The sequence below is a fragment of the Paralichthys olivaceus genome, chromosome 7, assembly GCF_024713975.1.
Source record: "Paralichthys olivaceus isolate ysfri-2021 chromosome 7, ASM2471397v2, whole genome shotgun sequence".
NCBI lineage: Eukaryota > Metazoa > Chordata > Actinopteri > Pleuronectiformes > Paralichthyidae > Paralichthys > Paralichthys olivaceus.
Genome location: NC_091099.1, coordinates 10,270,001 through 10,294,986, shown reverse-complemented (window position 1 = coordinate 10,294,986; position 24,986 = coordinate 10,270,001). Strand labels below are relative to the sequence as shown.

Genomic DNA, 24,986 nt, shown 5'->3' with positions numbered 1-24,986 from the left:
GGGTCGCTTGTGCTCGTTTCACACTGACACGCTGGCACCTCCCGGACTTTGAGGAATTTTGGTGATTTCGAGTTTCAGCAAAAAACATCATAAATCTCCCTCGTTATCTTTTAATACGATCGTTCTACATTAGGAAGCGACTGGCGTTTGTGATTATTCCGGTTTTGTTCCACACGAGTCAACAGATAAACAAAGAGTTGCTGTTTTTAAAGTAACGCTCGTGTGTCGCCCTTGACGCTGGTTTTAGTTTTTGTCTAGTGGAAAGTCTCCCGTGTCCCATGGTTCTCGTGCTCCGGTGAACGCGCCACGACTCCGGTCGTATAAAAGCAGCCGCTCCAGGATCCGGGCCCAGTCCAGGCGGCGGCAGGGCGGGATTTTCCAGCGGTGACGTCCCGAAGTTTTTCCAGCAAACCCCCCCCCAGTCACTTCGACATCATGGCGTAGCGATGTGGACGGCCCGGGGGGTAGCGTAGCACTGGCGGGCACCGAGCAGTCGACGAACCGGACACCGTGGAGATTTGAAACTGGGAAAAACGAAGCGAACTGTCGGAAACGTGACCGTTTCTTCGACCGGAGCTGCGGGTGAGTGACTCCGTCGTGATTGTTTCCACTAACCCGGGTCCAGGAGTCGGAACACACGGAGCTCTTGTGGCTCCTGAGGACGTCAGATGGAGGATTTAACACTTTTAAAATCTTTTATTTCTTCCCTCACGACGCTGACGTTGTGTTGACGGTCCTCCCCGCGGTGCTGGGTCCTAACGGGATGCCTTCAGGGACCGGGGGGGGGGGGGCTTCCATCGTATCCACAAGTTACCGGTAGTTAAATCCCCAAGTTTGAATCAGGTTTTTATAAAACACGTTGAGAAAAAAGCTGCTGTCAACTTATATCGAGATTGAACTTCGTGATAAAAGTTGGATGTGGAAGTGAATGGTCTCACGTCCTCATGTGGCAGAAGTCAGTCAGACTCCAGAGGTTCGTCCACAGCCCGAGGCTGCTTGTTCTACTTCCTCCGGTCTGATCAGAGCTGGACGAGCGAACTGAAGCTTTGGTTTGTCTCAGGGTCATTTCCATCAAATTCCTCCTCTCCCCTATTTTCCTCAGCCCCGACTACCGGTCCAGGCACGTCTGTCCACCCTGAGTCTGGTCCTGCTGCAAGTCCTCACTTGTTGATGGGTTTTTCTATTATATTGTTAGCTCTCAATGTTACTATGTAAACCCCCGTGAGACAGTGTGTGTTGGTGCTAAACAAATACCATCGAATCAATAGCAATGTAATCAGTGTTTGTGTAAGTGTGTGTTTTTTTTTTATTCTCTGTAATACAGATTTAAAACCTCCACATCCACCCACGAGCAAAGACCAGTCTTCAAGAAAGAGCCCTGACATTTATCAGGAAAGATTGTGTAATGACCAATGTGACATCATGAGTATAATATTTGGACATGTGGCCCAGCTCTAGTTTAGGAGCTGCAGAGTATGAAGTGTTATCCCAACGTGAACAGAACTACACTGTAAAATTAAGTGAGCTAGTGTAGTGTTTTAGTGTCTGGAGATTTCTTTCTTTTTTCCACGTGTGAAATTTGATCAGCTGTTGTATTGGTCTCCTGTTGACCTCTTTAAAGGGTTTACTCTCCCCTTTCTCCAAATGGTTTCCAACCATTGCAGAACTGTCTGCAATCCAGAGACTTTCTCAAGTTAAAGACCCTGTAGAAGTACTCACTATATACCCCTATATATATATAGAGAGAGAGAGAGAGAGAGAGAGAGAGATCCTGCTAGTAGTAAATGCTTCTCTCAAAGATTAAGCCATGCAAGTCTAAAGTACACACTGCCGGTACAGTGAAACTTCAAATGGCTCATTAAATTACATCCATATATATCTCATTTAAATGGTTTTCAGTTTGTTTTGTGCAGTTGGGACTTGATGAGCTCTTGAGCTGTGGCATTAGAAGATGTCTCTCTGTGTGATTTAACTCTGGGGGTTTCCTCCACAAGGTTAATTATTCTTCAGATTTTAGGGAAAACCCCTGTTCCTTAGATTGCAGCAAAAAAAATGCAAGGAATTTCTGTTACAAGTGTGATGATAAAGGTTGAAGCTGAACTGCAAACCTGAATCAAGTAAACGAAAAGTGTTGCCAAGAAGTACACAAATGAAAACAACAGTGTAAACCTTCAGCTGTTAACATTTCCCAACCCTCTGCACCGCGTGTGCACTGTGCAGCGTTTTCATTGCTCTTTGCTTTAATGTTCAACATCAAGTAAAGGTACACGCACTGCAGTTGTGAGTAATGTGAAAAGAATGTGTGCTGCTGTCCAACATAAATTATCTCTATGATCTTGTGCACGTGTGTACGGGCAGAAAAAACTTGAGAATGGAGGCTCTTTAACTCAGAAACTCAATTTCCATCTTTCCTTCAGCGTGTTTACATTACATCACCCCCATGTGCCTCTTTATTTTTAGTTCCAGTTTGTCTAAAGATTCAGAAAATGCTGAGATTCACGATCATATTTCTGTTAATGTTAGACCACATTGTTGCGTTGTGTAAAATTGGTGATGGTGTATTCTGCCTGCTTTCCCAGGTTGGAAATAGCTGCAGGTTATTCCAGAGCAGTGACCTGCAGGCAGCTGATGAATGCCTCCACTGTGTCAGGGCATCACTGGACACATTTCATGCACCCTAATACTGGGAGACAATAACATTAGCCCTGTCATGAGATTAATCTGTAGCTGGCATTGTGCTCATAATAAAATTATTATAAGCATCCTGTGTTGTACACACCACTGTGGTCAGTGCCAGAATACACCCACAGAAGCTGATCTTACGCGCTACTCTGAGGTTTGTCAGTGAGAATAGAGCATTCACTGTGTGAGGTAGAACAGGATGAGGTATGCAAGCCAGAATTAGGCATTTCGTTCATGGAAACTTTGCGTGAAGGTAAAGACTAAGCCAAGGCCTGCATGACTCAAAACACGGAAAGTGTCATTATGTGGTGGGGCTTGGATCAATCCCCTCATATCCACAGAAACTGTCACAGATTTATCTTTGTAATCTGGATAAAAATAGCAAAACTAAAGGAAAGTGCTGTAAGATTTATGTCTGAATTGTAAATTCCTGTCTCCCCGGGCCGTTTTACCACCAGAGTAACCAGCCTTAATGCAGGCTGTTAAAGCCAGATGCATGACTGCTGTAAACACTTTTTCCCCTCAGAGACAAGTGGCTCTGAGTCTTTGTTTTCCTGTTTCATGTGTGTGCGAGAGCCCTCTCTGTGTCCAGTGAGGATGGGTTACGTAGTCCTGCCTGAAGGGACCGAAGCTGATGGATCTGAAAAGCCATTATAGCGCTCCACTCTCCTCTCTTGTGCTCATTATTCTCTGCATGTCTCTATGAATTATATGGCTGTTTTCACCAAAGGGCAAGATTGCTTTCTGAATGTTTTGCTTTGTGGTCCTTTGGGTCTGAAGACGGGCTGCAGGCAGGCAGGTGCTGTAGTGTTGTGCAGACTGTAGCTTTGCGGTTTTTTTTTTCTCTGTCTTTTGTCTTTCAGTCAAAATACCCTGATACATGAACAATAGGCCTCTCTATGTGTCCTATGGTTGGTGTGAGTGGTGCTCATAGTAGGGCAGACAGTGACACTTTGTTTTTGAGAGTGATGCGTGCTTGTTGTGATTTTTGAGATGTCTCCTCTGATAGTTGGCTTGTACAGATGGAGGTCATATTTCAGCTACGAGCCAACACAGGTACAGATCTCATCATCCTCGATTCTTCAAAAGAGCTAAAAATGTTAGTCCAAAAGTTGACTGATAGAAAATAAATCTGCAACTATAATTGATTAATAATTTCAAACCTCTTTGAAGCACAATGTCAAGTGTTTACTGGTTCCAGCAGCTCACATGAGAATTAGTTGCTCTTCTTCGAAATGTAATATTTTTTCTCTTCTCGCTCTACAACTCTCTTTTGTTTACCTTTTTGATTCACATGCCATGGAGGCGTCCCAGCTCCTGACACGGTGCACTCCTCTGTAATTACGCGTTCTTTTTGCACGACACTTCTATGGCTTCATCCAGTGCACAGACAGGGTCTCAACACCGACTTAAGCTGTAGCACACATGGACAGCAAGTTTTCCATGCAGCATGTCTGGTCTTGGCTGGGGTGTTTGAAGGAGGTTTTCTAAAAGCCATGTGTTAACCTTACCATTTGCCTTTCTCATGTAAGAGAAAATCTGGTTTTTTAAGGGGGATGCCCTCCAGGCCTATGCTCCAACTTGAGTCATCACAATCGAGGCTCTTTAGGCTGCATTCACACTGGTGCTATATGGTCCGCTTTAAACAAATCCTGGTCTGCTTCCACGGATGGTTCGTTTGGAGTGGTGCGAACGCTCATTCGAACTCTGGAACTCTGCTGTTGACTCTAGAGGGCGGTGAGTTGGCTGTAGTTGAGCCTCTTCCTGATTCTCTTTTTCCAATGATCCACTACTGCTATTGATAAATTGATTCAAGATGCCACAGTAATGAAAGTCTGTTCTTAATCTGCTGTTCATGTTTGAATTAAAATTGTCAGTCTTCGGAAAAATTAAACCATTACAAGGTTTCAGTCGAATTTGTTATTCTGTTGATTAATCAATTAGTCAGTTAACAGGAAAATAATAGGTGGCCATTCATTTGTCAAATTAAGTTTTCAAGCAAGTTGCTAATTATTTCTTAATTTGACTTCAAGCATAATGGGGGGGGGGGGGGGATTATTGAGAAAATATTCAGCAGATTAAACAATACCAATAAAATAATCAACAATGAAAATAACTGTTTATCTCAGTTCTATTTTTCTATTCATACAATATTTGTGCTCAAGAAATTTAGTTCACATTTTTCTTGTTCTCCTTCTGCCTCTGTCTAACGTTGCATGTCTTTCTAAAAGATGTCACTGCTGATTGTAGGTATTTCACAATTCAGTGGACATGACATTTTCAAATTCCCTCAAAACCCGATTCTTTAAATGTCACCTTTTGAATTGACTCAGTAAATCTTGTACATTTTACCGAAGTTGGCAGTAATTGTTCTGTATACTGTTGGGCCTTTTTAAATGCCATGGTATATATTTGCTTTTCCCATTTGGTAAATGGGACAGACATTTACTTTAGGCAGCCGGAGAGAAGTATTCTTACCCACATCCAGAAACCACTGAGCATTTTATTATGGAGCTGACTGATGGCCTGCTGGTCCCTCTCATCTCTCCATGGCCCGCTGTGCGTTGTGACGATTCTTATGTTTTAGTGCATGCTTATTTTACACATAACGGAAAGTGTGACCACAGGAATGCTGAAATAACAGTGTATGGTCTGTGGGTGGTTTCTACAAAGTTCGAAAATGGTCCTATGTCCCGGTGATGGCCACTCCCAGGATGGGAGGCAGCTGATTAAAGGAAAAGGTGTGTGCGTAATGCGTGTGTGTGGGGTCTAGGTTTTATTTATGGACAAAACGCAACTTCCCAATAATGTAAGTCATTACATTTTAAGGTGAAGATACGTTTAAGTTGTGGGTAAGGTTAGGTTTACATGAAGGTTAACACATGGGTTAGGGTTACCGTAATTAAAGCTAGAGTCTCAAGCAAATGGTGCAAACATGGGATGGTGTTGATTGATCTTCTGCCATTTTGCAGGCTGGGAAGTTAGTCACAGAGCTGAATCAACATCTGCATGAAAGGGACAACCATTTGTTACACCTCTCACATCTGATTCTGAAGTGCCATGTTAGGTTCAGTGTAAAGAAGAAACAGAGATATGATGAGGAGCCATCTTAATGATAATAAAGCTGGATCTCTATCCATTTAAAAGCAGTGTGGAGAACTGTGTGTTCATGTGCGTCTGTGTGTGTTGTGCCTTTTGATTAAACACCCACAGAGAAAGGAACTGCTGTGCTGTTTGGGCAGACGTCCAACACTGGGACACTAAAATGTATCTCCACTGAGCTCCAAACAGACCCTCCAGTGTCCCATTGGCACGACATTCTTTGTTTCCGATATTAAATGTAAATGGACTGATTGATATTCTGAAATACATTATTCATCAGTCTTACTCTGACAGAAATTACATAAGATCTCTGCAGCACAAGAGGGTAGAACAACTCAGCAGAACACGTACCCTGGTTATCATGTGACCATTTAGATGGAAGGCCTTTCTTACGGAGAGCTCAGCTTATCCTTTTTTATGCAGACAAACCCGTCTCACAAACATGCTGTTATACTGGGCGCAGTCCGTTTTTAGACATAGAGGGTTGCTTAAGATGTACTGCAGTTGTAATCTAATTCTTGGGCGGGAACCTTTTGTAATGACATGCTTAATGCCAACATCACTGCACTTTTTAGCCTAGAAAGCTAAACAGTGGTAACAGGTTTGCAGGATTAGTCCTCTTCCTACACTGTTGATAGTTACATCCTGAGCACACTGTGACTTGTTGTTCCATAGACTAAACTATTATTAGTGCATCACACTACTGGGTTTGTAGTCACAATAAAGAAAGGTGTTTTGATTTTAAATTCCTTCATGTCCCTATTTTCTTTTTGTGTTATTGCTTTGCACACATAACAAGTTTTATTAATAAATCAAATGTAATTTAAATGCACTGCTTCAGCTGATTTTTAGTTTAATTGTCTCTGTCCAGATTTATCAGTGATTGAAGATGATGGCTGATGCCAGCGACATGTTGGCAGCTGCCCTGGAGCAGATGGATGGTATTATAGCAGGTAACATTTCATTCAAGCAGTTAAATGTAATTCAGTTTATATCTGTTCTGTTAGAGCTGAAAACAACAACTCTTAGGTTGAGTAAACAGTGATAAAAGATACTTTGCTGTTTTTTCATGGTTTGAAATATTATTATCAATACACACAAAAGTGGTTCAATTCATGGCCCTTGTTTGGCACAATGAATATTTACAATGTACCTTAATCACTGAGAACCTGAGCTACATAATGGTCCATTCTCTTCTTTTTATATAATTACAGAGTGAAGTACAAGACTCTGCATCTTTATCTTTCTTTTGATTTTAGCTCCTCTTAATATTACATTTTCTTCTGTTGTGCTCCCCCTCAGGTTCCAAGGCTCTGGACTACTCCAACGGGATGTTCGACTGCCAGTCGCCCACCTCCCCCTTCATGGGCAGCCTGCGGGCACTTCACCTTCTGGAAGACCTGAGAAGCGTCCTGGAGATGATGGACACAGAGGAAAGGGAGAATCTACGCTGCCAGATCCCTGACTCCACAGCTGACAGTCTGGTCGAGTGGCTCCATGGTCAACTGGTGAGAGGCTCACATGTCAAGGATACTTCCATGTGACTCATAACAGTGCTAGTGTCATTGACTGAATTTAGTAATGAAACTGGCACCACTATCGAGGTTTCTGAACTGAAGAAAATGCACATTTTGCATATCACATCAATATTTCTTGTTTTGTCCTCAGGGCAGATTTCACATAACTGGTTAATGAAGGTGTAAAATATAGGACTGTTGCTTTTAACATCTTGAAAGTGGCTCCACACTGTATGTGCTGATAATATAAGCTCTTTCTTTATTACACCTTTGATATGATTGAATGAAGAAACACTTGTTGTTGTTAGAAAAGTTGTGCAATCAGGGAAGAAGTTTTGTCTGAGATAATGGAACAGGATGTGCTCCAAACAAGGTTTAGCACATCTGGTTTGCTGCTTGATAAGCTCACTGTGTGTCCTCCATTAAAACTCCATGAATGGAGACAAACGTGGGCAAACAATCCTGTGTCTAAGAAAAAAAGGACTTGTTTGCTAAGTGAAAACACGACTGTCCCTTTCTGCTCAGTTTCCTGGGGCTGTAACATGAAATGCTGGTGTTGTCAATGTCACAGCCAGTGTGCTGCAAGTAACACGCCAGCCTCTTGGGAACCAGAGTGTTGTTTTGTGGAGTGATGGGCTGTAGGCCAGATAAATGCCAGAGTTTTTGTGTAATGCTGTAACTCACTCTGTGTGCAGCAAAGTGAATGTGAGCCTTCTTCTCAGCCATGTAAGGTTTTGTTTGAGCAGAGTAAAGCAGTGTAACATGTCGCACTTTGATGTGAAACATTTCATCTGAGATCATTTCACTGAAACCTTTTTAAAAACAGCAGAATTAAGTAACTTATAGACACAATTCGCCCATGTCTGAAACTAAAATCACCTCTTATGATTCTTAGTGTAATCCATGTTTCGTCTGTCCCTGCAGTCCAATGGACATGTCTCTCTGGGTAATGGTGACCACTACCAGGAAAGGCTTTCCCGGCTTGAAAGTGATAAGGAGTCCCTGGTGCTTCAGGTACCCATCTAGAAATATAAACCAGTTTTAACTTTATGTCAAAAGAACTCAAATCTCACGTGTCTACTTTTACAACACAGACCTGTTAATGTTTGTTTAAAAAAAATAAAAAAGGAGTACTGGCTTGATTCCATGCAGGTGAGTGTGCTGACAGACCAGGTGGAAGCTCAGGGAGAGAAGATTCGGGATTTGGACTTGTGTTTGGAGGAGCACAGGGAGAAACTCAACGCCACAGAGGAGATGCTGCAACAGGTGTGTGTCTGTACGCATGTATTTCATATAAAATACAGTTCAGGAGTCACCCAGTTGGGAAAGATTTGCAAGTGTGTGGCCGGGACATTGACTTTAAGCTTTTCTGTTTATCACTTGCTGCGTTTGAGGTGTAATAGTCTGTTGATGTGTGCCAGTGTTTGTCGTAGCGGGGGTTTCTCGTTTGTTGTCAGCTATTAAGATCATGTCCATGTCTTCCTTCAGCTCAAAGCACTGAGCCCTTGTATTTTTGTTCATCATCATTATACTGTAGACAAGGCTATACACAATGCTTTAGTGACATTTGCACATGTTATCATCACATTCACCCATAGTGCTATTCTAAATATTTACAAAAACCACCCATATAGCCAGTATGATGTGATCTGCCATTAATGATAACATGGAAGCGATGTGGTCGGCTGTGGCTTAGGAGGAAGAGCGAGTCGTCCACAACCAGAAGAGTCAGGTTTTAATCCCCTGCCTCCGGGAAGTGTAATAGACAAAGTACTCCATACAAAAGCACTTTAGACTACAAGGGCAATTTAAATGGAGTCCATTTTACAAGATTTCTTTAAGTAACAGTCTTTATTTATCATTGTAGGAGCTTCTGTGCAGAACCTCTCTAGAGACCCAGAAGCTTGAGCTGATATCTGAAGTGTCCAACCTGAAGCTGAAGCTGAATAGTATTGAGAAGAACAGAGTGAACTTTGATGACAGATTTAGGGACAGTGAGGTATGTGAGGTAATTCTTGGAACAGGAATCCTTTGTGTCTGCTTGTTCCTTTTGTTCACACACACACACACACACACACACACACACACACACACACACACACACATACACACACACACACACACCAAACAAACACCCACCAAACAAACACCCATTCATGTTGTCTTACACCTGTGTGGGAGAGGAACATCTGATTTTACTGTTCGTCTCAAAACAGCTGCACTGAGTAAGAAGTCATCAGAAAAAGAAACATTAATGTTCACCCCACTAACCAAGAGAAATACTCCTGCTGTTTTAGTCGCTATTAAAGATGAGTCTGAATCATTACAGATGTTGCTGACTTTATTTGAAGTAGAGTCAAAAGCTTTACAGCATTTCAAAATCAATCTTATGTTCAGTAGAGATGTGGGGGGGGGGGGCACTGCTCCCAGCTAAACCATGCAGAAAACTTTCAAACACATCATGATATTGTTTTAGCCACTCCTCCGCAGAGGAGCAAAAACTTAATGTCCATCTTTCACTACACAGAACACACATCGCCTCTTCTTCACAAGCTGCTTCCTGGAATTCTGTCACTGCTGCCGATTTGTAGCATCTGCCATTTGAAGGAATTCAGTCCCTATTTAAACGTAGTTGGTTCATACAGCACATTCTGTGAGTCATACTATATATCAGGCTGATTTAAATACAATTTGAACTAAACAAACATAAAAGAGTAAGGGCATCTGCGCTATCATCTGTAAATGTATGTTATTTACCACTTGCACATATATATTTACATATAAACATCTGATGGGTAGAAATATGAGTTTAAGGTGTTAGTTAACCTTTCTGTATATGCACTTTCTCTTCTTTCAGGATTTAATTCTTGAAATTAACGAACTGCGGTACAGATTGACAGATATGGAGAGTGAAAAACTACTTTTCGAAAAGAAACTTAAATCAACAAAGGTGAGTTTCTTAGTGTTGCTATAAAATGGCTACCATTGTATACTTTCCTGGTTGTTTATTTATCTCCAGGAGCCGTCGTCTTCTGTTTAACAAACTTCCTCTGTAGTGCAGTTGGGACAGTTAACTGCTATAACTAGAAGATGCCACTTTCTTTCATATCCTGTAAAATCCTGGCTTAACACTTTTGTGATCTGGAGAAAATCATTCATACCACCATGTTCTCCCTCCTGGATTAATACTGGATTATCTATTATGTGTTTAACATTCAGAAACAGCTTCTGATAACTGCTCCCAGTAAGATTTTACTCTTTTTATTAATGAAGTTCCTGTTCACAGAATCTGGTGGCAGTTTTAAAGGCACTGTATTAAGTTATATATGATTGAGATGACCCCATTGGATCTGTCGGATCCCTTGTTTACTGAACGAGTTATTATTTGTTAATTATTACTTAAAAGGTGAACTGTACTTTTGCAGTAGCTAACCATTTACTTTTGACTGTCGATCAACAATGTCCATTTTTAAATGTACTTTTTACTCTAAATATCTTGGTTTGAAACTCAGGTATTCTACCTTCTTGACCACTTATCTTTCACTTCCTGCTCCCCTATCTCCTCTTTCTTCCCTGGTTTTTCTCTCTACTGCTTAGTCGCTAATGGCCAAGCTTTCTAGCCTGAAAATCAAAATGGGCCAGATGCAGTATGAGAAACAGAGGAAGGAGAACAAACTCCAGGCTATGAAGGTTGGCTTTTCTCAGGATGCTTGCCATATGATTATGGTTTTGACCTCTCCCTTTGGCTCCTGTTCTGTTTTTATTTTTGAGAAGGAAAATCCTTAAATCTGCTATGCAGTAGTTTTCTTTTCACTCTTTTAGGCAGTATGATGTCATATTGCATGCCAAAGTGTCCTCGGGCAAGAACCTGAACCCTCAACGGCTGCACTGTCAGTGTGTGAAGTATGTGTGGTCAAAAAAGTGCTGCATATAGAAGCACTGTATGAATGAGTGTGTGAATGTAACGTTTAGTGTACAAAGCTTTGAGTGGTCAAGATTAGAAAAGCTCTTTAGACATGTTATATTTATCAAAAAATTAAATAACCTAATTTACTGAACTGTGCCATACAGTTAAATGAATAGATAAGTACAGCCAGTTCCTCTTTAATTCTTCTTTAACAAGTAACCAGTTCAATCATTAACTTTTTAATGATGGTAGCTATACCAGCTATACCTTAATTTTGCTTTTCTTACCCCCAAACTTTAATTTCTTTACACTCACCCCAATGATTTCTGATCCTTCATTAAAATCTCTTTACAACCTAATTTATCTCCATGCTTGATTCCTGTTCCGGTCAATTAACCTTGTATTTTTTTGTATTTGTCGTTACCTCAACCCTCCCAGACACATGCTTTCCCTGCACCTCACACACGCACACACACACACACGCAGAGCAGGTGTGGCCTGCCTGTTTGTACACCACGTCATCATCATCTGTGAATCCTTGTGTTGTGGTTTGTTTGTAGTGTGGTGGGGGAGGTGGTGGAGGAAATGTCCTAACTGTTGTCTTCTGTTGGGACAGGAGGAGCTCGCCATACTGAGACGGCAGCTGGAGGGCAAAGACGGAGAGATGAGGAGACTGCAGGATGAGACAGGCTTCAAAGCCATGAGCAGTGCAGATCCCTCAGAGAGAGGTGGGAGTGTCCATGATCCCTAAGCCTGTCTGAAAATAAATATGCATGATGTTTAACCTCACATATTCAACTTAATGTTAATATGGTTCAGTGGTCAATTCTGTGTATTTGTAGCAAAGCAGAAAACAGGATCTGCAACCAACCAGTTTGTTTCATAATTCTTTGTCCTGTTTAGTGTCTCATCCAGATGAAACTCTTAGAAAGAGGCTGAAAGAGAAACGTAAGGGGGGTTTTATGTTTGTGTTTATCATTGCACTTAATTACTGCACCCATTGCAACCCCTGTATGCATGAACGAGCATGAGCCATGTGAACTCTGCTTGTCCATTATAACTCATCAGAGTGCTAATACCTGACCATGGAGACCCACACCTCTGTTAAACTTTTATTTTTCTCATTTTGACCTGAACAAATCAAAGGTCCTTCAAAAGCCGGTGTGTTATCGGTGTGTTTTTAGTGTCCAGCCCAACAGCAACAAGAAATGTCTGCTTCTCTGTTTTCAACAGGAATGAGGAATGAACTGTTGTTTGTCATAACTATTCAGGCTGCTCACTCATCCTCCCTCCTCATGTCCTCCAATAATAATCATCTGTACCATCCGCTCGGTATCTGTCCCAACCTCCTCTGTTCGCTCACACCATCAACCAGTGTGTGCTCTGCTAACCTTTGATGTTGCTGTCATGTGCAGTGCTGTGTGACAGGATCTTTGTTAATCAGTGTTGTCTTCATGTCTGCACCTTCCCCCGTCAGTGACCCTTCACCCAAGTAGAGCAATTTTATTTTTCCCTCAGTGCACACATTCCGTCGCTAAGAGTGGCCCGGATATTAACATGCATCAACAGTTAGATGTCAATCATCATTTATTATAGATATTTTGAACGGCCGTCACAGATAAACCAGAATTTGGGAATATGAAACTCGGAGGATGGCAGCACAGTAGGCGGTCTTTCAATGCGACCCAGGACATTAGTTACATTTAGCTGACGCTTTTATCCAAAAAGCCAAACTACAAAATGCTACTATATAAGTAAAACCAAATATATATATATATATATATATATGTGAACTTAAATTTTGAGGACACATTTAAGTTCACACTGCTAAAAGAATGTGGCGACATGCATCCATTTTCAGTTAATTATCATGACCAAAATAATTTACAACAATATTATCAAAACATATAAAGTTTAAGAAACTATTAATAATGATAGTGTGTCAGTTACCTCTTTAGAATTATTTGTGTGATATATCTCATATTTGGCATTCAAATTCAAAATACCAGGATTCAAATAAACATAGATTGACCAATTTTTCCATTAATATTATTATTCGTATTAGTAACATTAATTTGGTCAGTTATATATTCACATATAAGTAGAAACTCAGCAGGTGAGGTTGTATAAAGAAAATTAGTTTCTTCATTCTTTTTCTGGTTGTAAATGAGACTTTCATTCCCAACTCACTGAATGTGGAGGGTCTATCGTCACTGAGCTTTGTGGCAGAGTGTGTGTTCGGAAAAGTGAAAATGCTCTACAAGCGAAATGTGTTTACCTGCTCACACAAGGATGTTTTAAAGAGTCTTGTAAAGAAAAAACAAAGTGATGTTACTGGAATATTACAGCCAGTTTGGTCTGAATCTTTCAGTTTCACTTTGTGTGTTCAGGCTTTTTATCTATCTCCACTTCTCACCCTCCTCAAACACTGAGCACAACAGTTCTTCGTCTGTAATCCCTGTGTTTCCCTGAATAGATGTGGAAGTGCAGAGAATGAAAAAGGCAGTTGAATCATTGATGGCAGCCAATGAAGAGAAGGTACATTTGAAAAGTTTGTGACTTACTAACAAATGAAACGATTAAACTCTTCCTCAACACTTCCTCATTGTGTGTTTAAATTGTTTTTTCTCTGCAGGATCGTAAGATTGAGGAACTAAAACAATCGCTGATACGGTACAAGAAAGTTCAAGACATGGTGATGTCAGTACAGGGGAAAAAAGGTGAGACTCAGTCCATGAATGATCATATTTTTAGATTTAAATACTTTATATTTACATCAGGAGGGGGTCCTCTCTATGGAGGCCACAATGTTTTCTACAGTAGCCCAGACTAGACAAACTAAACACAACTGAAGGCTACCATTAGGTCCTCCCCCATGGTTCTCCATGTGTTGAAGGGGAGGGTGAGGTGAGGGCTATCCAGCTGCAACATGCAACTTCATCACTAGATGTCACTAAATCCTACACACTGACCCTTTTAATGTTGGTGACTAAAGTAGGTCAGCAGTTTAGGTGTTACCACAGATCGAATGTATGCATAATATGAAAGTAATCATTCATTTACCTCAGGATCATTTTTTATTTTTGTCAAATGTATGCCAAATCTGTGAAGTTAAGAGTAAGAACAATATGAAAACTGCCATTGTTGGTGTGTTATATAGAATCCTCTTACATCAGCTGTCAAACAACCCTTTTATCTATTTGCTTGCTTGTTTTCCTGTGGGTGTATTTGTATTTCTCTGAGCTGACTGTTTGCTGTTACACTGGTTTATACAATCTACTTTGTGTTGGGATGGATACAGAAATCTAGTATTAAACAGGTTGCCAGAGCTAAATTATGAAAGACCATCTTATCGATGAGCGCTGACTAATCAGTTGGGCTCTTGTTAATGAAGAAATTAAAAACATATATATTTGTTATTTATTATTGCTACGTAAAAGATGTCTTGAATATTTATTATTGCTACGTAAAAGATGTCTTGAATATTTATTATTGCTACGTAAAAGATGTCTTGAATATTTAATCTCATTTGTCTATGATGCACTCTGCAGCTCTATCTCACAACACACACAGACACACACTTGCTCTTAGTTACCATGGTGAGAGAGAACTAAATGTTCAAAAGTGTGGTTACACTTAATTAGAGTTGATGAAGCACAAACTATATAGATATATAAGAGCTCAGCTAACCTGTTTGCTCTTGAGTTCTGGGAGGGGTTGATGAATGATTCTTATTTTACAAGTCAATGCTTTCAGTTGTCTCTTATCTGTTCTCCTCTCCAGAGAAAACCAAAGAGAACGAGTATGTTGGTGATGCTTCCCTTGCGTTCCTAACAAACATGTCTTTGGAACCAGAAAAGCATGAAGTTACAGATGTTCAGCAACTGAAAAGGAAGAGTCCGGATGAGGTTTGTACATCATCATATGATGAAGTGTGACTAACGCCAGTCCAAGTAAAAAGTAAATCCTAATGTTTTTTAATTAATTAATTACCGCTCTGCACCTTTCTTGCCCTCGAGCTTCTTCACATCACATAAAACTGAAGTGGTCTGAAAAACATCATTAACTCCTGTAAATTTCACACTTGTGAAATGAGTGTTGAAGGGCTTGAGGTCCAATTATTAAAATAACATCTCCTGTCAGTCCAGTAGTTGTGTTTGTATATTTCTACCACCATGTGTTAAGACTCTGAGCTTTAAGTAGTCTAATTTTGCCTGTCCTCTTTTCTCATTCTGATCTGTGTTCAGCTGGAAAGTCTAAACGGATTGAGTGAAGAGTCTTCACCTACACCGAGCCCCTCAGACCCAGAACGAGTATCTGAGTTCACAACAACAGACATAGAGAGGTAAAATATGAAACCCACTCAAATTCTATGCTTTACTCTTAGGCAGGGATCTTTCAGTAGATACTGAACATTGTAACTGTTCCACTACTTATAACCATGAATGAACATGAATCAATGAAATTCCCAATGTGTACCTGATGTGTGCAATTTGAGAATCTTTCAGTGTAGTTTTTAAACTTATAAAAGAAACAGGGATTTAACTTTTTTACACTGTTAATACATATTGTTTTATATTATGTATAAACATGTCACATTTGTTCTGAGAGCAGCACATTACACACAGTAGTGTACTCTTGTCTCTACTCTGGCCATTGGCTGCAGTCGTACGAAGCTTGAGGAACTGTTACCCTCTATACTTGACACATGAGAACAATGTCTGTAACAGCAGTTCATGTCCTGTATCACCACACTCTTGTTTCTAATGACCACGTAACACAGGTTTATCTCAACTTCAATAACATGAAGTGTTGATTCTGGTGGTTTGTCATTTCAGTAACCAAGATACCACAAAGACGAGCAGCCAGGAACAGCTGGATAAGAGCGATAAGGGCAACAACGAAAAGGTAAAACCAAAAACAGTAATATGTGGAAAAAAGTCCTTTGTGAAAAAAAAAAATATATATAATCATATTTCAGACAAATGTTCATATGATATCATTTAAACAAATTCCACTGCCCTATAGTTTTCAACTATGATGATGCTGTATATAAGTAATATTTTTCCTTCTTTCAGAGCCCAAGTGAAGAAAACAGTAAGATGAGTGAAAAGCCACCTTTGGGTCCCTCGGCCACTTTGCCCGCCACCGCAGAGGACGACAGCTTTGGCTCGAGAAAGGCTCGTTCATCTTTTGGAAAAGGTTTCTTCAAGATCCGCGGTGGCAAAAAGTCAGGCAGCACTCCGAACCTTGGTAAAATCATAGCATATAGCTGGATAAAGACTTGTGTGTGATATGGAGTGAGCTGTGGAGATGACTGTTTATGACACAGTGGGATTTTCTTGAAGATTTTTCTTTTAACCCAGCACAACTTTTATTTTCTCAAGCCACACCCATGGTGTACACTTTATGGACCATAATTTGCAGCCCACACAACCTGTGGTCCCCATTTAATTATGGAAGTCTGTTTCTGTGCTGTCGTGTGTCCTTCGTCCTGTGTATTTGTTTTGTGTGTGTGTGTGAACTGTACACATGTATGTCTGTTTTTTTCCGCCTTCCCAATCCTGTTATCATTTCAATTATATCTGCCCTCTTGTCTTGTTCTTTTTCTGTTGGACCCTGTCGTGTGTTGTGTGTGCTTTGTAACACATGAAGACCGCAGCCGGAGTGCGAGTGCGCCTATGCTAGGTACAGTATTGACCTTGGGTCATTGTAGGGTTGCAGTAGTTTTCCAAGCAAAGGAAACTACTTAATATATCCTACATGACTATACGTCTTTGCCTTTTCTTAAATCATTCATCAACTGACATCTTTTTATCATATCACGTTTCAGTAGCTGCAGCGCTTTAACAACCACACCCCCGTCACTACCCACCGTTGCACACATGTTGAGTGTCCAACATTCAGCCTATTGTGTATGTTGGTTTGCCTGTTTGCCTGCATGTATTTGTTTACACCCTGTTTTATTCCTTAAGCAAATTCAAGTTACGATTATGTGATTATCAACCATAATGGTTTATTTGGATTTAAAAACCCAAACTAAAAATCTAAAACAAAACTAATTTCTTTTACACCTAATGAAATAAAACTTTATTATTCCAGACTCAGTCAGACATTATCTAATGCATGTACTGTTAGACAGGACATTTCTTCAATGCCCATTCCTCTGACCTCTCAGTCTGTCTTTGTTTAGGAGTGTTTTCTGGCCCAGTGCAGCAGCTCTGTCTCCACTGATCTGTGTATGTTTCCCACACTGATGCTGATGGTGTTCTGTGGGAATTTGTTTGTGTAGCTGAAACAGAGCGACAGGGCACTGACCATCTGGATCTGGCCGGGCTGTCGCAGAGGTCCACTAACAGTGACAGTACCCATACGCTCCCTACGACCCCAGAGAGCAAGAAAAAATCAAAAGGAATAAAGAAACTATTTGGCAAGTGAGTAGAAAATGACATGAAGACTTCAACCAAGTAACTCACTACTAATCTTCTTATTACTAAGTCAAAAAAATACTTTTTTAACAATTTAAATGCCGTCAGAATCATGGATGTAGATGATATTCTTTCATATCAGCTAAAAATATAAAAAGTGAGCAGATAAGATAATCCTTTATTAGTCCTACTGCTGTCTGACTATGGATTTAGTTTAATTTGTGTAAGTGTTTTTAATATCAAAACATATTTTTAAGGTTAAAAAGAAGTCAGTCGACCACATTTACCCTGGATGACAACTTACCAGAGGGTGAGTTCAAGCGGGGTGGTGTGCGAGCCACGGCGGGACCCAGACTGGGTTGGTCACGTGACCTCCAGCAAGTCAACAAGTGAGTCTGTGCATTCAGCCTGAATAATAAGACATGGAATGCAGTTTCTTTGTTTTCAATCTGGTGTACAATGAAATACAGTATAGAGCTAATACAGGGACGATGGACAAAGCACTCTGTCAGGATAACAAAACGTGTAATATCTCACAATTTAATCATTTTATGTTTTGACCCGAGTGTGGCTGCATACGTTGTGAAAGTTTATTGTTTTTCTATCCTCTGTTTTTCTCAGTGATGTTGATGCTCCCTTTGCACGCTGGTCAAAGGATCAGGTGTGTAACTGGCTGCAGGAGCAGGGTCTGGGTCTTTATGTGAACATGGCTCGTGTTTGGATCTCCTCTGGACAGACGCTGCTACAGGCTTCACAACACGACCTGGAGAGGGTGAGACCAGGCAGAAAAAATTAATACGTTTACCAAAGCTGGCAGGCAAAGTATTATTGTTGTTGGACTGTGCTGAAGCACCCTGGGATGCATCGTCCTCACTTGTCTACTTGTGGGTGTTCTAGGAGCTGGGCATCAAACATCCGCTGCACAGAAAGAAGCTGCAGCTGGCTCTGCAGGCCCTCGGCTCAGAGGAGGAGGACAATAAGGGAAAGCTGGACTACAACTGGGTGACGAGTGAGAAATCGCTGCTAGTCAAACATTTTCTACTGTTAAATAAGCCTGATGTATCACCACCCACTGGCCCGACATGCTTGTTTGAACAATTTTAGGTGTTTTTGTGTTCTTGTCTGGATTGGGATTTTTTTTTTAAAGGGGGAAAACATCTTTTCTAAACATATCTGCAATAGTGTAGACTAAGGATTAGACTGTCTGGACTTCTATCTAATGAAACTCCTCCTTCTCTCAGGGTGGCTTGATGACATTGGTCTGCCTCAGTATAAGACCCAGTTTGATGAGGGGAGAGTGGACGGCCGCATGCTGCACTACATGACTGTGGTAAGTGTTGGCAAGAGACATGCGCTTCCTCCACAGACCCTGCAGATAAGTGGGTCTGACAACTCCAGTGTCATTTCTCATTAGAGTCTGAGCTCCAGCGGAGACAGTCTCACCCTCTGTGATACTTGTGACCAAAATGAAGCCTCTGGCTCGGTTCAATCTATCATTTCTTATGTTATTTAATGACACTCAATGGATTTGTTAGCTCAACTGTAAGTGTTTAAATATGACTGTATCACTGACGTCTTACTTTGTTCCTCAGGATGACCTGCTTTCTCTGAAGGTGGGAAGTGTCCTGCATCACCTCAGCATCAAGAGAGCTATACAAGTGCTCCGACTCAACAACTATGAGCCCAACTGTTTGCGTCGTCGGCCATCTGATGAGGTTTTAGCAGCGTGCTGTAATAATAGCGACATTTAAATAAACTCTTAGTTTCGATGATTTCATCTTTTGTCTCCACTTCCTGTATGTAGAACAACATCTCTCCAGCAGAGATTTCACAGTGGACCAACCACAGGGTGATGGAGTGGCTGCGGTCTGTGGATCTTGCTGAATATGCTCCCAACCTGAGAGGCAGTGGTGTGCACGGTGGCCTGATGGTAAGAGAGTCCGTTGTTCTGTGTCCCTGAGATTACAGACTCCACAAATACCCCCACTCCTCACACATTGTCCTTCTCCTCAGGTTTTGGAGCCGCGGTACAACGTGGAGACCATGGCGCTGCTGCTGAACATCCCCCCAAACAAGACTCTGCTGCGTCGCCACCTCGCCACACATTTCAACCTGCTCATTGGCTCTGAGGCCCAACAGCTCAAACAGGAGTGTCTTGAAAACCCAGACTACACTCTGCTCACTGCCACCACCAAGGTCAAGGTAGCACATGTGATACTGAGGATACTGTTCGTCCCCCAGTCCTGCTTGTACCTGGACTACACAGAAAGTCTGGACTTGTTAGATATCAGTAAAACCTCAAAGAAAACTATCGACATTTGATGTCTTGAGTAACTCATCATTTAATCACACACAATAAGAAAAAATCTGACATTATAATAAATTAAAAAAGTCGGTAACATAAAAATAGAACTACAGTAAATGCAGCTAAATAAGATGTGTGTTTGTCTTCTCTCTCTTTTTTTATACCAGCCGAAGAAGCTGTCGTTTGGTAGCTTTGGCAGTCTGAGGAAGAAGAAGCAGGAGGACAGCGAGGAGTATGTGTGTCCGATGGACGTGGAGATGCCAAAGGGAAGAAGCTTCCAGAAAGGCTACGAGCTCCAAATCTATGAGGACGACCTTGACAGGCTGGAACAGGTGAGTTAAATTATTTTAACATTTAACAATCGCTCACTAAAAAACACACATTTTTAATGATATTTCGTGTTTCTTTCCTCTGTGTTTTCACCAGTGTTGCTTGGAAGTATCAATTATGTTTTTTTTAAAGCTGCTTCTCTTTTTCTTAGATGGAGGACTCTGAGGGAACTGTGAGACAGATTGGAGCTTTCTCTGAGGAAATTCAAAACCTGACGGTGAGAATCTACATTTCTCATTGACACCATTATATTTTTAATATTTTGGCTGTGAAGTAAATTTTTTTTTTGTCCTGGATTTTACCAGAGCATGCTGAAAGATGATGAATTCTTCAAAGAGGTTTCGAATTCCCCGAACACCAGTGTAACAGACGAGGACTCCAACGCATGAGGCTGTCGACACCGTGAGACCTGGTCCTGCTGTGAATGAAACTCTGTGCCAACCCTCTCCAGCCACACAAAGGCCCAGCAACGCTCCCACATTTCATTTTAGTGTTACATTCAGAGATGAGCCAAAAGTATTAGTGTACTTCTATTTTTTAGTTTTTAGATAATGGATTTGTTAAACTTAGAGACCAGTCGCTACTATCACTCTTGAACTTTGTCTCCTTTACTGTCGTGTGATGATGGAGGGAACATGTAGGGCAACACCACTGCTTGCCTGCCAGCTGGTTTCTGGAGATATTTTGTACTCTGTTATGTGCTGGCATCTTTCTTTTTATGACAAACTAAAGTGTCAACCAGCAGAAAGATGACTTCTAGACTATGCACATATAGATTTAATATATGTCTTCTAAATTTCTGACTGTAGAAATTTTGGGGAAAAAGAGGTGAACTTAATAGAAGTAATATGCTGAGTAGATTTTCCCCGTTTTTAGACGTAAGCGTAAAGTAATGATTCTGAAACAGCTGCTATGTTTTCTACAGAACTAAAACCTACTAATTAATTAATTAATAATTGTCTTATAAAGTTTCTTCCTCTGGAAACAGGTTTTCACTCAACAGTAATACTCTGCATGCATTTGCACCGATACATATCACATTGTACAAATGAATATCATTGCATGGTATTGAAATCCATCACATTTATACACAAGTTTGTCTATTTTATTAGAACCACAAACTGATTTTAATGGAAACCTGTTGGCTCTCAGTTATTTTTGGAAAAAGTCATATTGTGACATGAGATAATGTCTCAATAATAATGTTGTAAAGGAACCCTCGGTCATACCTAAGAACAAAAATTGTGTGGGGTAATTTTTGTTTAGTTGTTTTGTACGTTTAGATCAAGAGTAGGATCAATAAAGTTATTTAAATCAATTGGGATTTTCCTCATTGTCAAATCAAGTTGTGAATGAGCACAGTGGGAGCCGGGGGAAAGTTTCTTTGTCCTACAAAACAAGGCCATTAAAGAATTAAGCAGCCCATATATGTCTGGATTCTTTCATACACACGCACACTATGTATAAGACATAATTAAAAGGTCTGATACTAGTATTTCAATCATTGCTCTGTTTAGATAGTGTTTGGAGAAATCTGCATAATACAACCTCTAGGTCCAGGGAGGAGGGAAGAATAATCAAGCAGCACACAACAGAAAGCCTAGAGCTACTTACACTTAACTGATCATTTTATATCATCAGCCTTTATCTCAGAGTCACTTTTTTACAGTAACATAATGTATGAGTTGACTGACTCATCTCACCTAGAGAGGTTCTATCTAATCAACATGACGATAGACAAAACATCTCAAACGCATTGATTAGATAAAATATTTACAATCTTGACCCCTACTTCCTGTCCACTATAAAACATTTGTGTTCCGTCGTTAGATGGGCCAGTCTTTGTGAGGGTGGTTCTATATTAAGCCTGTTCAAGGGGCAAAAGTCTTCTCTTGTATTAACTCATACAGCATGTGAGCACAATTTAATAATATGAATAAAGCTCTGAACAATAAGATGATTTAGATCTGTGCTAAATTAAATACTAATTAAAGATGTGGACTTATATAAGAAACAGGCACAGAAACACACGACCATGCCAGAGATCAACAATAAATAAGTTATCCACATCCTGCTTGGATGATCTAGTGTATAGCGTGTAAACAATATAAAAATAAATACATGTGTATTTATGTTCATGAATGAAAGTTGTGAGCACTGCCTTTTAGAATTTACAGACCTGTCTGGATTCATTTGAGAAAAACTGTATCCTTATGACAAAGCGCCCTCTGGTGTCTGTTAACTTAAAGTGAGTGGACCTCAGCTTGTCCAGATTCGCTCATGCGCAGTGAATGGACATGGTCCAAGTGTTTGTTGGAGAAAAACCCACAGAGAAACAAAGTGAGTTGTCTGAGACAGTCTGAGCTGAGGGAGAGGAAGCGTGCAACAGCTATCATGTCTACAATGTATGTATTTTCATTTTTGATGCTTATATTACTTTGAAATTTAATCTATTCTCTGTGAACAAGTTCAATTTAGCTCAGGTTTGCCAAAATCTAACTTTTACTATCTGTGTCTAACATGTGTCACATGTCTAAAGGTTTTGTGGAGTCCTGTTCCTTGCAGTGTTTCTCAGCGGTCTGAATGCATCAAGGTACAGTAAACTAAAAACAATGTCTCTTCAGTATCTGTGTGGATCCTGTTTTATTTGTCAGCTGTCTGTTCTGTATCTCTGTCTGTAACAGACCAGCTGTCAATCAGGAACTATCCAACCTTTTCAATGAGCTGTGGACGTTGGATGTGAATCGTTTGACGCCTGGAGTAGACTACACAATAGATGTTCAGGTACACTACACACTCTCACTCACACAACACTCACACTTCTGTTTTTCTAAGGGTGATGTTGTGTTCGAACTGTCCAGGGCAGAGCCAGTTTTGTGAGCCAGGGCAGCAATGTTGTTCAGGATCACGCCTCACAGCCCTTGTTCTCCAACGTCAATGAGATTAAATTGCAGAACGCCACCACCACCTCCAGTAAGTTCAAACAGAAGTGGTCTCACTCTCTGATGTTAAAAATGCAGCTCATTCGCAGACCTCACTGCAATAAATATGATTTCTGTGCCTGCAGGGTTCATGAAACTGTTGGATAACTACGAGCGGGCCACAGGCGTGACCGAACGAGTCACAACAGAGGAGCAGAGGGAGATTAATCTCTTCCTGGATGCCGTCTTGCAGACAGCAGTCATGAAGGTGCATTTGACAAGTTATAACTAGTTGCATCTAACAAGCAACAAACATTCTCTACTCCTCATTTGTTTTCCATGTCTCTCAAACTAAGAAGATAATGTACAATACCATAAACAGTTGTTTTGTTTCCCACCAACTCTTCCTAGTTTTTTGTTTTGCCACATTTTGTGGGAGCTGAACTACAGTGAGAGTTGTCACTGAACACATGTTAGAGAGAGAAGAACATCTAAAACATCTGGCTGCAGCTGTGGAATGCTGCGTTGGCCTCAACACTCTCCCCAAAGAGGCTTCCAGGAAAAATATGGACATGTAGTACTTTGAAAGAAAGGCTTTAGATTAGATGGAGCAGATGCCTGTTGTTTGCATGAGGACAAAAGCTGTTGTACTCTTTCTCCACAGGACAGGTTTAGGTTTCTCTCAGTCAAGCTTATTGATATATCAACATAGAGGCACCTCACAATGCAAATACACAGTGTGTGGGAATAAGGAAATGTTTCTTTTAGTTTCACATTTGTTACCATCTATATTTTCTTAATGAGTTTAAGTCTATTCCTCATGCATGGAGTAACTTTTTCAACAAAGGTGAATGCATCCTTAAAACCTGTTTGTCATAAGTTTATAACAGTGAGATTCTTTTAATCCAAAAAACATACACCTTTTACCTGCCATTAAAAGATGTATAGTTAAAATGACTGTTGTAAATTCAAAATTTCAAACCAAACCTTTTTCTCTCTTTTTGCGTGATCGGTTCTTCCTTCTGTGAAAGTTCCTGAGTTTTGTTGCACTGACGTGATGTGATTTCTCCACAGCGAGCTCATCAGTACCTGGTGAGTAAAGGAAAGTCCAACTCTGACTCGAGGCTGTTTAAGAATCAACTGAAATTGATCTGGTTCAACCTTTACCACAGACAGAGGAACACAGGGTGAGATACTGAAACAGCCCGTTACAGACGGTCTATTCATTTTTATTCATCATTAAATTAGTGTGTGAGGAAAAGTAATAATCATTTAATTCATATTGTATTTTGTGCGGTTTATTAAAACTTAAACCTGCATCAGCCTGGACTCCAGTGGATTCGAGCATGTGTTTGTTGGAGAAACTAAATCTGGAACAGAAATCGTTGGGTTCCACAACTGGATCCAGTTCTACCTGCAAGAAAAAAACAGCCACTTGGACTACAAAGGATACAAAGCCAGGCATAATGACTTAGTAAGTACAACAGTTCATCCAGCAAAATGTTTTACATGACAACACAATCTGTTGTTTTTAAAATGTTTCTGTCCACAGCCCGATCAAGACGACCACGTTCTCAACCTCCAGTTCAGCTGGCACAGTATAGTGAAGCCTGTGGGCAGTGCCTTCATCGGGACAAGCCCTGAGTTTGAGATGGCCCTCTTCACCGTCATCTTCCTCATGAACACAGAGAGGAGCACCACGGTGCTGGTCAACATCGACCAGTGTCAGATGGAGCTGGTGGTCATCAGACACGGACGCTCCCTCGGCACAGCGTATCCCAAACTGCTCAGCAG

General features: G+C 40.7%; 2 protein-coding genes across 17 annotated transcripts in view; both read left to right on the top strand.

Annotated features, from left to right (window-relative positions):
* The first annotated feature begins 38 nt into the window (after window positions 1–38).
* ppfibp1b (PPFIA binding protein 1b) lies at window positions 39–21,696 on the top strand. Of its 16 annotated transcripts, none has more exons than XM_069527789.1 (28): window positions 355–582; window positions 6,656–6,737; window positions 7,087–7,292; window positions 8,226–8,315; window positions 8,454–8,567; window positions 9,169–9,300; window positions 10,159–10,251; window positions 10,899–10,991; window positions 11,825–11,936; window positions 12,112–12,156; window positions 13,685–13,746; window positions 13,844–13,928; window positions 14,992–15,116; window positions 15,456–15,553; window positions 16,047–16,116; window positions 16,287–16,461; window positions 16,864–16,896; window positions 17,501–17,642; window positions 17,894–18,025; window positions 18,258–18,408; window positions 18,534–18,645; window positions 18,878–18,966; window positions 19,229–19,351; window positions 19,441–19,566; window positions 19,650–19,838; window positions 20,109–20,273; window positions 20,423–20,488; window positions 20,577–21,696. In XM_069527789.1, the coding sequence occupies exons 2-28, from the start codon at window positions 6,674–6,676 to the stop codon at window positions 20,658–20,660; spliced, it is 2,976 nt and encodes a 991-aa protein (XP_069383890.1). In that variant the 5' UTR covers window positions 355–582; window positions 6,656–6,673; the 3' UTR covers window positions 20,661–21,696. The 16 variants fall into 16 exon arrangements, with proteins under 16 accessions (XP_019934421.1, XP_019934423.1, XP_019934422.1 ...); XM_069527787.1 differs by having other exon boundaries at window positions 9,169–9,309; XM_020078862.2 differs by lacking the exon at window positions 10,899–10,991 and having other exon boundaries at window positions 39–582.
* Window positions 21,697–22,536: 840 nt separating this feature from the next.
* The window catches only part of endouc (endonuclease, polyU-specific C), a 3,000-nt gene continuing 550 nt past the window's right edge, over window positions 22,537–24,986 (top strand). The window contains exons 1-8 of the mRNA XM_020078695.2: window positions 22,537–22,676; window positions 22,811–22,864; window positions 22,956–23,055; window positions 23,133–23,244; window positions 23,339–23,460; window positions 24,267–24,379; window positions 24,516–24,666; window positions 24,745–24,986. The exon at window positions 24,745–24,986 is cut by the window's right edge and continues 550 nt beyond it. Coding sequence (XP_019934254.2) covers window positions 22,552–22,676; window positions 22,811–22,864; window positions 22,956–23,055; window positions 23,133–23,244; window positions 23,339–23,460; window positions 24,267–24,379; window positions 24,516–24,666; window positions 24,745–24,986 — 1,019 coding nt within the window. The 5' untranslated portion in view covers window positions 22,537–22,551. The remainder of the gene's footprint in view (window positions 22,677–22,810; window positions 22,865–22,955; window positions 23,056–23,132; window positions 23,245–23,338; window positions 23,461–24,266; window positions 24,380–24,515; window positions 24,667–24,744) is intronic.

What these genes read in the sequence shown, in the direction of transcription:
- ppfibp1b (XM_069527787.1), top strand. Translation starts at nt 6,674, where the DNA reads ATGATGGCTGATGCCAGCGACATGTTGGCAGCTGCCCTGGAGCAGATG. An exon ending in GATGGATGGTATTATAGCAG is followed by an intron (nt 6,738 to 7,086) that starts GTAACATTTCAT and finishes GCTCCCCCTCAG; the next exon opens with GTTCCAAGGCTCTGGACTAC. An exon ending in ATAAGGGCAACAACGAAAAG is followed by an intron (nt 16,117 to 16,286) that starts GTAAAACCAAAA and finishes TCCTTCTTTCAG; the next exon opens with AGCCCAAGTGAAGAAAACAG.